The 13,765-nt window shown below is 50.2% G+C and overlaps 1 protein-coding gene and 1 long non-coding RNA gene across 4 annotated transcripts in view; one reads left to right on the top strand and one right to left on the bottom strand.

The window, feature by feature from the left end:
• Window positions 1–3,291, top strand: part of LOC140395125 (uncharacterized) — a 57,188-nt gene extending 53,897 nt beyond the window's left edge. For both annotated transcript variants that reach the window (XR_011936114.1, XR_011936113.1), the window contains one exon: window positions 2,678–3,291. This is a non-coding gene — a long non-coding RNA (uncharacterized lncRNA). The remainder of the gene's footprint in view (window positions 1–2,677) is intronic.
• acer1 (alkaline ceramidase 1) overlaps window positions 1–13,765 on the bottom strand; it is a 42,708-nt gene that overhangs the window by 12,309 nt on the left and 16,634 nt on the right. For both annotated transcript variants that reach the window (XM_072482581.1, XM_072482580.1), the window contains one exon: window positions 20–157. In XM_072482581.1, coding sequence (XP_072338682.1) covers window positions 20–157 — 138 coding nt within the window. The remainder of the gene's footprint in view (window positions 1–19; window positions 158–13,765) is intronic.

The raw sequence follows: 13,765 nt of genomic DNA on the forward strand, positions 1-13,765 counted from the left end.
CATGTTGTAATACTCTTACCTTTTTAATTCAAGTGAAATCACATAAATAATGTGGAAGGCGACACTATTCAATGCATAAGCATTCACGGTTGGTCTAAAAACTGACAGAATTGTGCTCAGCAGTGCAGTCAGAAAGACAATCAGTGAAAAAGACTTCCTGAAGAAAGGGGGGAAACACATTTAATTAAATTCTGGACTGTCGCATTACTTTCCAAGTTCAACTTTTGCTTCATAAAGCTACTGAGATAGAAATGTTCCCCCAGTTCACATTTTTAGTTTGGACTTCTAGTATTTTTAAATAAACTTAAAGTGGCCAATTCTTGTTTTCCCAATTAAGGCACAATCTAGAGTGGCCAATCCACCTACCCTGCACATCTTTGGGTTGTGGGGGTGAGACCCATGCAGACACAATGAGACTGTGCAAACTCCACACAGACAGTGCCCCTGACTGGGATCGAACCCGGATCCTCTGCTCCGTGAGGCAGCAGTGCTAACCACTGTGCTGCCAGATTTGTAGCTTTTTTCTTTTAATTTCATAGAATCATAGAAGTTTACAGCATGGAAACAGGCCCTTCGGCCCAACCAGTCCATGCCGCCCAGTTTTTACCATTAAGCTAGTCCCAGTTGCCCGCACTTGGCCCATAACCCTCTATACCCATCTTACCCATGTAACCATCTAAATGCTTTTTGAAAGACACAATTGTACCCGCTTCTACTACTACCTCTGGCAGCCCATTCCAGACACTCACTACCCTCTGAGTGAAGAAATTGCCCCTCTGGGCCCTTCTGAATCTCTCCCCTCTCACCTTAAACCTATGCCCTCTAGTTTTAGACTCCCCTACCTTTGGGAAAAGATGTTGACTATCTACCTTATCTATGCCCCTCATTATTTTATAGACCTCTATAAGATCACCCCTAAGCCTCCTACGCTCCAGGGAAAAAAGTCCCAGTCTATCCAGCCTCTCCTTATAACTCAAACCATCAAGTCCCGGCAACATCCTAGTAAATCTTTTCTGCACTCTTTCTAATTTAAGGGATATTGTAAGCTGCTTTCTCATATCTGCGTGAAAGTAGAACTGGCAATGTGGCTTGTGAGGAGGAACAGGTATTTAGACGTGGAGTTTACTGTGCATTTGCTCTAGATGCACCCGCGGCCGAGACGCAACCCAGGTCCAGGAAATCTCTCTCAAAACCGGCAGCCTTGGGACAGAGGTCATGCCAGATTTTGGATTTTGCCATGTTTCGGGTTGTCCGCTTTGGGCAGTGCTGCCCACTGTGGCAGTTGAGGCCAATCCAGGTTGGGTGGGGTCAAGAGTTACTTGGAGGATAGGAATGGAGCAGTGCACAAGCGGTTAAGGGGGAAATAAATCTAGTGCCATGTAGTGCATAGCTGAATTGTCCAGGTAAGCTCATTATAATTGAGCAAAATATTTTTAAAATATGATGCATGGCACTCTCTAAAAATGTCCTGCTTTTGAACAACTCTGCTCTAGACAGCTGGCTTAGAGAGAGTATATCTGTACGTGGCTTTAAAGAGCTAGAAATTTGGCATTAAGTGATATACAAGCCTAACCACAATGTGCCCAAATCTTTTTAATTCAATGCAGTGGTGTAATGTGTAATGGTAATGCCACTGGGCTAATAATTCAGAGACACGGGTTAATGTTCTGGGAACATGGGTTCAAAATCCGACCACACCAGCCGGTGGAATTTGAATTCAATTAATAAATCTGGAATTACACAAAGTTAGTTTCAATAATTGACAATTACATAATTGACATTAAAACCCATTTTGTTCACTGTTATCCCTTAGGGAAGGAAATCTGCCATCCTTACCTGGTCTGGCCTACGTATGACTCCAGACCCACAACAATGTGACTCCGCAACTACGTGGAGTTTGCACTTTTTCCCTGTGTCTGGGTGGGTTTCCTCCGAGTGTTCTGGCTTCACCCCATAATCCAAAGATGTGCTGGTTAGATGGGGTTACGGCGATAAGACGGGAGTGTGGGCCGAGGTAGGCTGCTCTTTCAGATTCTATGATTCTATGACTCTCAAATGCCCTCTGAAATGGCCTAGCAAGCCACTCAGTTGTATCAAACTGCTACAAGGCCTACAAAAAGTAATGGAACTAGATGGATCAGGGAGAAAACCTTCCACTGGTTGGAGTCACACCTGGCACAAAGCAGATGGTTGTTGCTGTTGGAGGTCAATCGCTCAGTCCCAGGACATCATTACAGGAGTTCCTCAGAGTAGTGTCGTACACCCAGCCATCTTCAGCTGCTTCATCAATGGCCTTCCCTCCATCATAAGATAAGAAGTGGGCATATGCACTGGTGATAGCACAATGTTCAGCACCATTCGTAACTCCTCAGGCATTGAAGCAGTCCATGTCCAAATGTAGAAAGACCTGGACAATATCCAGGCTGAGGTTGATAAATGGCGTGTAACATTCGCAATTCACAAGTGCCAGGTAATTACCATCTCCAACAAGAGAGAGTCCAATCATCTCCCCTTGACATTCAATGGCATTACCATTGCTGAATCCCCAACTATCAACATCCTGGGGGTTACCACTGACCAGACACTGAACTGGACTACTCATGTAAATACTGTGGCTACAAGAGCAGGTCAGAGACTGGCAATTCTGTGTCGTATAACCCACGTCCTGTCTTTCTAGAGTTGGTCCAGCATCTACAAGCCACAAGTCAGGAATGTAATGGAATCCTTTCCACTTTCCAGGAACACTTAAGAACCTCGGCACCACCAAAGACAAAGAAACTGGCTCAACCTCGTCCACCACTTCCAACCTCCACTCATTGCACCACCGACGCACAATGGCAGCAGAGCGTACCATCTACAAGTTGCACTACAGCAACTCACCAAGACTCCTTCGCCAGCACTTTCCAAACCCCGACGACCTCTACCATTTAGAAGGACAAGGGCAACAGACGCAAGGGAGCACCACCACCAGGAAGTTCCCCGCCAAGCTGCACGTCATCCTGACTTGGAAACATATCGTCGTTCCCTCACTGTCGGGATAAAAATCCCTCCCTAACAGCACTGTGGGTGTACCAACACCACATTGACTGCAGTGGTTCAAGAGGACAACTCGCCAACACCTTCTTGAAGGCAATTCGGGATGGACACCCACATTCTGTGAAAGAATGAAAGAAAACTGGCCATGTCCCTAACTCACAAATCTGAATATCCTCAGCTGTGCGTTCCCAGGATTCATGAAGTTTCAACCAGATTGTCAGACGCATCAAATAAATAAAGTTTATTTTTCTTTAATTGTTGAAGTATTTGGAACGTTTTTTTTAAAATTTCATCCTCACTGGGACCTGCTCTGTATATTTTATTTCTTTTGAATGCATTTTTGTGGTCTAGGCACGGGTCCCATAATCAATTGAAAACCTTTCCTGATTGCAGGTTCTTAAACAGAATTACAGAATCATTTTTTTTTTTCTAAATTTAGAGTACCCACTTCATTTTCTTTTTCAATTAAGGGGCAATTTAGTGTGGCCAATCCACCTACCCTGCACATATTTGGGTTGTGGGGGCGAACCCCACACAAACACGGGGAGAATGTGCAAACTCCACACGAACAGTGACCCAGCGCCGGGTTCAAACCTGGGACCTCGGCGCCGTGAGACATCAGTGCTAACCCACTGCGCCACCATGCTGCCCATTACAGAATCATTATGACGTAGAAGGAGGCCATTTGGCCCATTGTGTCTGCGCCAGCTCTCCAAACTAGCATCACGACTTAGTGCCTTTTCCCAGTACCCCTGCAACTGTTTCTGTTCAAGTAATTATTTAATGCCAGTTACAATCCCAGTTGATGTTATAACTGGACGGGAAGATTCCAGAATGGAACCCCGGTTCAAAAGACCATGGCCGGGATTCTCCGAGTCCCCGCGCTGCAATAGCGCCCGGCGCGAGGGCGGAGAATGGGGCATCGGACCCGCAACACCTTCCCACAATTCTTTGGCGACCGGAGAATCGCCGACAGTCGCGCGCTCGACCGACCGACACGGTGCCAGTTCAACGGCCCCCGCGGCGATTATCCGCGGACGACCGGCCGAGTTCCCGTCGGTGTGATTGGCGTATGGTTCCACCCGGTGGGAGATCGGAGTTGCGGCTGCGGTGGTCGTCCTGGTTGGGGGGCGGGGGATCCGTCACCGGGAAGGGGGGGGGCCTCCACGACAGTCAAGCCCAACGATCGTGGGCCACCAATCGACTGATGCACACAATCTGGGGGGGCCTACTTCTTCACCGCCGGCCCGCTGTGTGGGTCCGCCATGTTGCACGAGGCTGCCGCTCACATGCGTGGACCCACGGCCGGAGGTGCAGGGCCCCGTATTGGCAGCCGGAGCTGCGTGGATACTCCAAGGCCCTGCAAGCCCCCTTAAAAACGGACAATCACCCCGGACTTCCTAGTGATTCGCGCCTGAATTAGAACATAGCCCCATTATTGGAGAATCCTGCCCCATAAGTTTTACTTTTTTATAAAATGTGGAGGTATAGAGCCATGGGACTTAACAATTACACACAGATTTTAGGATTAACACGGGTTACAAAGTACACAGTAATCTACAATGGTCTCATTAACCCAAAGTCCCTTCTAAACACACAAGATGACTGTGAGAAAATAAACTTTCCACTCTGAAGCCCTAGTGAATAGAGATGTATCCTCAGAATTCCCCCCAGATGGGGCAACACGGGGGCGCAGTGGTTAGCACTGCTGCCTCACGGCACCAAGGACCAAGGTTCGAACTTGGCCCCTGGTCCGTATGGAGTTTGCACATTACCCCCCCCCCCCCCGTCTGTGCGGGTCTCACCCCCATGACCCAAAATAAAAGATGTGCAGGGTAGGTGAATTGGCCACGTTAAATTGCCCCTTAACTGGACAAAAAGAATTGGGTACTCTAAATTTATATTTTAAAAAAGAGTTGCCCCCAGATGATTGTGCCGTGAGAGTTTCCAAACCACGCTCCTGAAAACACACTTTAAAATCTTTTCTCATAATTATGCTTTAACCTTAGTGGCTTACGTTCCAAAATCCAGACCAGGTTTTCCAAATGTCACTTTCAAACAAGGCTCCTCCACTTTCTTTTTTTTAATAAACATTTTATTGAGCTATTTTTGGTATTATAACAACAACAAAATGAACAATGTACATGAAACTATAAACATAGTGCAAAAGCCGTCTCCCTCCCTTACAGGTCCCACCTTTATTAACTTCTCTAAGCTAAACTAACCCCCCCCCCTTCTGCTGACGATTAATTTTCCGCAAAGAAGTCGACGAACGATTGCCACCTCAGGGCGAACCCTAACAGTGACACTCTTAAGGCGAACTTGGATTTTCTCCAAACAGAGAAAGCTAACCATGTCCGATTGCCAGGTCTCCGACTTCGGGGGCTTTGAGTCCCTCCAAGCTAGTAGTATCCGTCTCCGGGCTACCAGGGAAGCAAAGGCCAGAACGTCTGCCTCTTTCTCTTCCTGGATTCTTCCGACACCCCGAAAATCGCCACCTCTGGACTCGGTGCCACTCTTGTTTTTAACACCATGGACATGTGGGGTGCGATTTTCCAAAATGGAGACAGGGGACTACTGATTCTGGCCTCCCTTCCAAGCGCCAAATGGGCACCGCGCCAACCCGCGCATGCGCAGTTGGGCCACACGAACCCGCGCATGCACGGGGGACTTCCTCAGCGTGCCGGCCCCAACGCAACATGGTGTAGAGGTTCAGGGGCCGGCCGCGTAATAAAGTAGGGCCGGGGCTGGAGAGGCCGGACCGCCGATTGATGGGCCCGATCGCCGGCCAGACCCCATTGGAGGCCCCCCCCCCCCCCCCCCCCCCCCCCCCCCCCCCCCCCCCGGTGAAGGAGCGCTTTTCCCTGCCCCCCAGGCCGCTCCCGACCCTTCGTGCTGAATTCCCGCTGGCAGCAACCAGGTGTGGGCGGCGCCGGTGGGACTCTGCTTTATCCGTGCGGCCGCTCAGTCCATTCGGGCCAGAGAATCAGCGGCCCCGCCGCGTACAGTGGTCCGCGACTGGCGCCGTGCCAAACGCGCCGCCGCAAATGGCGCCAATTCTCCGCACCTCGGACAATTGCACATCTGCGGCGTGGCGCAGTTGCGGCTATTCTCCAGCCCAGCGCGGGGCTAGGAGAATCGCGCCCGACATCTGCAAACCCCTGCCAAAATCCCCTAAGCTTTGGACATGTCCAGAACATGTGGACATGGTTTGCTGGTCCTCCCTCGCATCTTGTGCACCTGTCTTCCACCCCAAAGAATCTATTCATCCGGGCCACTGTCATGTGAGCCCAATGAATGACCTTGAATTGTATCAGGCTGAGCCTGGCACATGTTGCGGATGCGTTGACTCTACTCAACGCGTCCGCCCATAGACCATCCTCTATCTCTCCTCCCAGCTCCTCCTCCCACTTGCGCTTCAGCTCCTCAGTCTGCGTCTCCTCTGACCCCATAAGTTCCTTGTAAATGTCAGAGACGTTCCCTTCTCTTACCCACCCTCTGAAAACTGCCCTGTCCTGAATCCCCCTGAGCGGTAGGAACGGGAAGGTTGACACCCGTTTACGTAGGAAGTCCCGCACCTGCAGATACCTGAATTTGTTTCCCCTCGCCAACCCAAACTTCTCCTCCAGGGCTCTCATACTCGGAAAGCTCCCTCTATAAACATATCCCCCATCCTCTCAATCCGTGCTCTCCGCCATATCCGGAAACCCCCATCCATACGAGAAGCTGTCTCCAAACGCTCCCATGCTGACCCCTCCCCTACCACCCACTTCCTGATCATGGCTAGATTCACTGCCCAGTAATAGTTACTAAAATTTGGCAGAGCCGGCCCGCCCTCTTCCCGACTCCGCTCAAGCGTTACCTTCCTTACTCGCAGGGTCTTGGCGGCCCAAACAAAGCCAGTGATCACTTTGTTGACCCGTTTAAAAAAGGACCGCGGAAAAAAGATGGGGAGACATTGAAACATGAACAGGAATCTTGGGAGGACTGTCATCATCACCGTCTGCACTCTCCCAGCCAGTGACAAAGGAAGCGCGTCCCACCTCCGAAAATCGTCCTTCATTTGGTCTACTAGCCAGGCCAGATTTAATTTATGCAGCTGGTCCCATTCCCGCGCCACTTGAATGCCGAGGTACCTAAAGCTTCCCCCTACTAATCTAAACGACAGCTCCCCCAATCGCCTCTCCTGTCCCCTCGCCTGGACCGCAAACATCATACTTTTCCCCATATTTAGCTTATACCCTGAAAACCGGCTAAATTCCCTTAGAATCCTCATGATTTCTTCCATCCCCTCTATTGGGTCCGATACATACAGAAGCAGGTCGTCTGCATAAAGCGAGACTCTGTGCTCCCCCCCCCCCCCCCCCCCCCCAACCCCCCCCCCCCCGCCCCCCCCCCCCCACCCCCCCGGACCAGCCCCTTGAGGCTCTCAGAGCAATTGCCAACGGCTCTATAGCTAGTGCAAACAACAGTGGGGAGAGGGGGCATCCCTGTCTCGTCCCCCGGTGCAGTCTAAAATAGTCCGATGTTGTCCTATTCATCCGTACGCTTGCCACAGGAGCCTGATACAGCAACCTGACCCAGTCAATAAAGCCCCGCCCAAACCCAAACCGTCACAGTACCTCCCACAGATAATCCCATTCTACCCGATCAAAAGCCTTTTCTGCATCCATTGCGATCACTACCTCCACCTCCCTACCTTCCGGGGGCATCATGATCACATTTAACAACCTTCTTACATTGGCCACAAACTGCCTACCCTTAACAAACCCCGTCTGGTCCTCCCCAATAACGTCCAGAACACAATCCTCAATCCTGGAGGACAACATTTTGGCCAGCAATTTGGCACCACATTCAACAGGGATATCGACCTGTAGGACCCACACAGCTCCAGGTTCGTGTCCCGCTTCAGAATCAGCGAAACCGGGGCCTATGACATCGTTGGGGGCAGCACCCCTCTTTCCCTTGCCTCATTGAACATCCTTATCAACACCGGCCCCAATATCCCAGAGAATTTTTTCTAAAACTCCACTGGGTACCCGTCCGGCCCTGGGGCTTTTCCCGCCTGCATGACCTTCAGACCCTCCACTACCTCTTCCAACCCAATTGGGGCCCCCAGCCCTTCTACCAGTTCCCCGTCCACCTTTGGGAAATTCAGCCCCCCCCAAGAAGTGCCTCATCCCCTCCGGGCCCGTAGTGGGTTCCGACCTATACAGCCTACTGTAGAAATCCCTAAACGCCTTATTCACCCCTGCTGAATCTCCGAGCAGGTTCCCATCTCCGTCATTTACTTTCCCTGTCTCCCTGGCTGCCTCCCTCTTTCTAAGCTGCTGTGCAAGCATTCTGCTGGCCTTCTCTCCATGCTCACAGATCGCCCCCCTCGCCTTTCTCAGCTTCTCCACCGCCCTCCCTGTGGTTAACAAGCCAAACTTCGCCTGTAGCCTCCGCCGTTCCCTTAAAAGGCCTGCCTCAGGGGTCTCCGCATACCTCCTATCGATCTGTAGTATCTCTTTTAACATTCGGTCCGTCTCTGCCCTGTCCACCTTCTCCTATGGTCCCGTATCGAGATCAGCTCCCCTCTGACCACCGTCTTCAGTGCTTCCCAGACCACCGCTGCTGAAATTACCCCCATGTCGTTGACCTGCAGGTAGTTCTGAATACATTTCCTCAGCTGCTCGCACACCCCTACATCAGCCAAAAGTCCCCTCAAAATAAAGAAATTAATCTGGGAGTACACTTTATGCACGTGTGAGTAGAAGGAGAACTCCTTCACCCTCGGCCTCCCAAATCTCCATGGATCCAACCCCCCCCCCCCCCAAACCCTCCCCAACCCCCTCCCCCCATCTGCTCCATGGACCCTTTTAGTTCCTTTGCCATTGCTGGCACCCTGCCCGTTTTTGAGCTTGACCGGTCCAAGCCAAGGTCAATAACTGGGTTGAAGTCCCCTCCCATGACCAACCTGTGCGAGTCCAGGTCCGGTATCTTTCCCAGCACCCTCTTTATAAACTCCACATCATCCCAATTTGGCGTATACACATTTACAAATACCACCTGCACCCCCTCCAGTTCCCCACTGACCATAATGTACCAACATCCCACATCCGAAACTATTCTACCCGCCTCAAACACCACCCACTTATTGATCAGGATCGCAATCCCTCTAGTCTTTGAGTCTCGTCCCGAGTGAAAAACCTGACTGACCCAGCCTTTCCTCAATCTAATCTGCTCAGTTACTCTAAGGTGCGTCTCCTGCAACATTACCACGTCCGCCTTCAGTCCCCTAAGATGCGAGTACACACGTGCCCTCTTGACCGGCCCATTTAACCCTCGAACATTCCAGGTGATCAGCCTAGTTGGAGGGCTCATTGACCTCCCCTTCGCCGATCAGCCATCCCCTTTTTTGGGCCCGCCTCCAGCCCATGCTCCGCCCCTCACCGGCCCGCCCCCAGGCAGCCAGCTCCTCCACTTTCAACAGTGAATCCAGTCCAGGATTTCACACCAACCCCATTAGGATTTATTTGTCTTGACTGCTGTGCAAATTGCTTATAATTGCTTCAACTTTCAATTCCCAGACTGTATTAAAATGGCATCACACCTTTGTTTTACACCAAGGCTGTTGTCCCACTTTAAGTCTGATTACTGCAATTGTCTCATAAACTTCTAAGTTCGAACACTTTGGGGGTGATTTTTCGGCTGTGTTCGCCACGGACGCAAATCCTGTTATGTCCGGCAGCACTCGCAAGAGGGCCGCAACGGGTTTTGCAATGGTGAGATCTCACATTGAGATCTTTACTGCCCCCCGCTGGCGACAAAATAAGGTTCATGCCCAATGAGGGGATGAATTGATTACCATGCTTTTAAATGCATTTTAATATTGAAAACGGCTTTACGCCATTGCTTCTGGGTTTGCCATACGTCCCCCCACCCCTGCCTGTGTGATATCATGCCGGTGGGAGTCACTACTCGTTTCAAGAAATGGAAATCAGCCATGATGACCATGTCGGGGGCTTGGAGGTGCCCTGGGTGGTGAGGGACATGACCAGGCAGTGTTCTGGCAAAGTCCCATGGCACCCTGGCACTCCAGTACCAGGTTGGCACTGCCATGTCGGCAGTGGCAAGAGTGGGGTATGGGGCGGGGCCTTCAGCGAACCCCACTGGGGGCTCTCCATCAAGTGGGGGTGGACAGCGATGTTGGTGGGTGGGGGAGGTGGGAATGCCTGTATTGTTGGGGGGGGGGGGGGGGGGAGGGGGGGGGGGAAGAACACCCGAATTGATGGGTGGGAGGCAGCTCTATTGCCCGATGCTGGCGATGGTGAAATGGTGCCCAGATCTCTAAATTTTGGTTTTGCTGGTGAGTTTCGGCCACCGCCCCACCCCCACATCCCCAAGCTAGCTGTATAATCCTCGCTGGCACTTTTAAATTGCACAGAGTGCCATTTGATCTGCCTAGAGAAGGCTGCTGTGAAATCAGCAGGTTTCACACTGCTTTTCTGGACTGGAAAATTGCATCCATTGTTTATTTTTCCTGAATTCATCTGAACAATACCTTGGTCTCAGTTCCTTAACGAGCTGTTCTTCAGATCTCTGCATTTGTTTTCTCAACTATTATTCCATGGTATGGCTTTTCTTCTTGCAAAGCTGAGAGAGATGTTCCCTCCCTAGCCTTCCAAAACAACTGATTCTACCAGAGCTGTGAGGGTTGCCTTTTCTTTCTATGCATATCTCCAACTGCAATAAAATTAGCTAAATTCAAACTGAAAAGCTTCTCTACCTTACAAGGTCCAAGTTTCTAAGCAACACGCACATGCTTATGCCTTTTGTTTATTCTTCACACCATAGCCCTCTCTAAGCACAACAGAAACACAGTTGGAACTTGTTTTTTAAATGTAAAGTACCAAATTCATTTTTTATCCAATTAAGGGGCAATTTGGCATTGCCAATCCACCTACTCGGCATATCTTTGGGTTGTGGGGTAAGACCCACTCAAACACGGGGAGAATGTGCAAACTCCACACAGACAGTGACCCAACGTCCTCGGCGCTGTGAAGTAGTAGTGCTAGCCACTGCGCCACCATGCTGCCCCTAACACATTTGGAACTTAAAATAACCCCACAGATACAAACACCTCTGTCCAGCATGAAACTAATGACAGATTTACCCTTCCAAGCAGAGAAACTTTAAATTAAACCCACTTAAAACAATACCTTGGGCGCGATTCAGCGATGCCGCTGTGCTTGGTGCGGATCCGGGTGCAAGAGGGTGACCCGTGAGCGAGCCCCAAATCGGGCTCTGTGCCGGGCTGATCGCGAATCATCTGACTCGCTCCTCCCGGCGCGATCTGGATCTCTCCCTCGCTGGGCAAGATCCAGATCTGAATATTTAAATGAGCCTTATGACTTATTTAAATACCCAGATGCCAGATTCACCTGGTGACCAGGACTCAATGACTACGCCTGGGAGACCCCGCCAGGGCGCCATTTAGTACTAGTCCATACAAACATGGACCAGTCATAGCGGTACTTGGTGGAGTCTCCCAGGGCATTGGAGTCCCCCAGGTGCCTGGGAACCCTGGTGGCACTGTCAGGGTACCTGACTGGCAGTTCCAGGGTTCCCAGGTGCCAGGTTGGCACTGCCAGGGGGGTCCTTACCAAGGAGAAGGCGGGTTCCCGAGGGCCTCAAGGTTGGGGTTTGGGTGGGGGGGGCCAAAAGCGCAGGCAGAGGCCTGAAAGGGGGGGGGGGGGGGGAGATTGGACAGCCAGTCAAATTGGCACCCCGATCAGCTCGCCAGCAGGACATCCCTGTAAGTGTGGACTTGGTGGGGAGAAACACCCCGAGGAGAGAAGAATGGCACTGTGCCATTAGATAATGGGATATCTTTTGGTGTGCAGCTATCAAGAAATGGCTAATCACACCTTTCCATGGACTTTAACTTCCTAATGTTTTACCAATAGAAATCTAAATCCTTTAAAATTACCTTCATTTACGTAACACCTCTTGAATGCCTTGACTGAACCTGACCCACCACATTTACAGATGAAATGTCCTGTGCCTGGTGTTTACAACTGATGGTTAAATGAATTGAAACTAAAATTTTAAGACTCTAAGATGAAATTCATGGTGTGGGTTTGGTGTTTTGTTGGACCCCAATCATTTACACTCAATTATGTCACTTTTAACCTGGGGTTCATTTTAATTAGATTGGGAGGTTAATTGGCACCAGCAAACTAGGTGCAAAACTGGATTCGTTTATTGGTGTAATTTCCAGACTGTGCCCAAGGACGAAACTCTGGCCCTACTTGGACCTGCGTTTTGTTCTCTTTCCTTTCAATCTGACTTTCCCCCCACATTATCATTTACATACTTGGCCAAAGAAATTAATAGAGCAACTCTGGGCGGCACGGTGGCGCAGTGCTTAGCACTGCTGCTTCACGGCGCTGAGGACCCGAGTTTGATCCTGGCCCCAGGTCACTGTCTGTGTGGAGTTTGCACATTCTCCCCGTGTCCGCGTGGGTCTCACCCCAATAACCCAAGGATGTGCAGGGTGGGTGGATTGGCCACACTAAATTGCCCCTTAATTGGAAAAAATAATTGGGTACTCTAAAATTTTTTTTTAATTAATAGTGCAACTGAGAATTATTCTTTATGGAACATCACGTCATACAGCCTTCAAGTTATAAATAGCCACAAAGAAACCTTAGAATAGTTGAAACTGTAAAGGATTGTCTAAAGTGCAGACGGCAACGTGTTGGTTAAAAGCTGGCATTTATGGAACTTTAGTAATGTAATGAAGCTGCATTTGGCAAGTTGAGGATATGGTTGAGGGCTAGATGGGAGTGAAGAAAAAGTTTGATCCTCGTATGTGAGAAAATAACATTTAAAAATAACGTGTCCTGGAGTCAGCAGGGTTTTCTTTTGTGCAAAGCAATTAGGTCTGGAGCGATGGGTGGGGAGCCATGAGTGGCTTTTGGATGGGGAATGTTGTGGGCAGTACTGTTTTGCCCAGTCCCATATCAATCCTTGCTATGCCAAACACCCTAATACTACGGGGAACATGTGCAGACAGAAGAATTTTAAATAGTTGGGGCTGAGGAAGGAAGCTGCAGAACAGTAACGATCCGAGGCCCAGTGGATACAGAAATCAAAATGCGGCGAGCCATTCAAGAGTCACATTGACCTCGGCGGGACCGGAAACTCCCGCTGGCGTGAGGGGGCGTAAAACTATGCCAAAGGCACCGGGCTTCCAATGGCAAAGAGGCCAAAAATCATTAAAAAGGTGCGGTCTGTAGGGGACTGGGACTGGGACAAACTCGTGGAGCATTTTTTTAAGAGTCAGGTGTGTCTTAGGGTCATGAATCTGTGGGGAGGGAAGCCCAATAAATTTGATAGAGCTCAATGAGGAATGTCTGGAAGTTTTGGGCTGGAAGGCAATGAAAATTGAGCTGAGGTTAGGGTTATGGGGCCGGGGTGGGGTTGGGGGGGGGGGTTAAGTTGCAGGCAGCCAGAAGCTAAAGAAGAGTCAATATTTATAGGCTGTAAAGGTAGGTATGTATAAAAGGTTTCACACTTCAGGATGGAGGGTGGGGGGGCTGTACAAACACCAGTGGCGCAACTAGCGGTGGCACAGTGGTTAGCACTGCTGCCTCACAGCGCCAGGGATGCGGGTTCAATTCCGGCCTCGGGTAACTGTGGGTTTCCTCCGGGTGCTCCATTTCCTCTCACAGTCCAAAGA

This window comes from Scyliorhinus torazame, chromosome 18 (genome assembly GCF_047496885.1).
Source record: "Scyliorhinus torazame isolate Kashiwa2021f chromosome 18, sScyTor2.1, whole genome shotgun sequence".
NCBI lineage: Eukaryota > Metazoa > Chordata > Chondrichthyes > Carcharhiniformes > Scyliorhinidae > Scyliorhinus > Scyliorhinus torazame.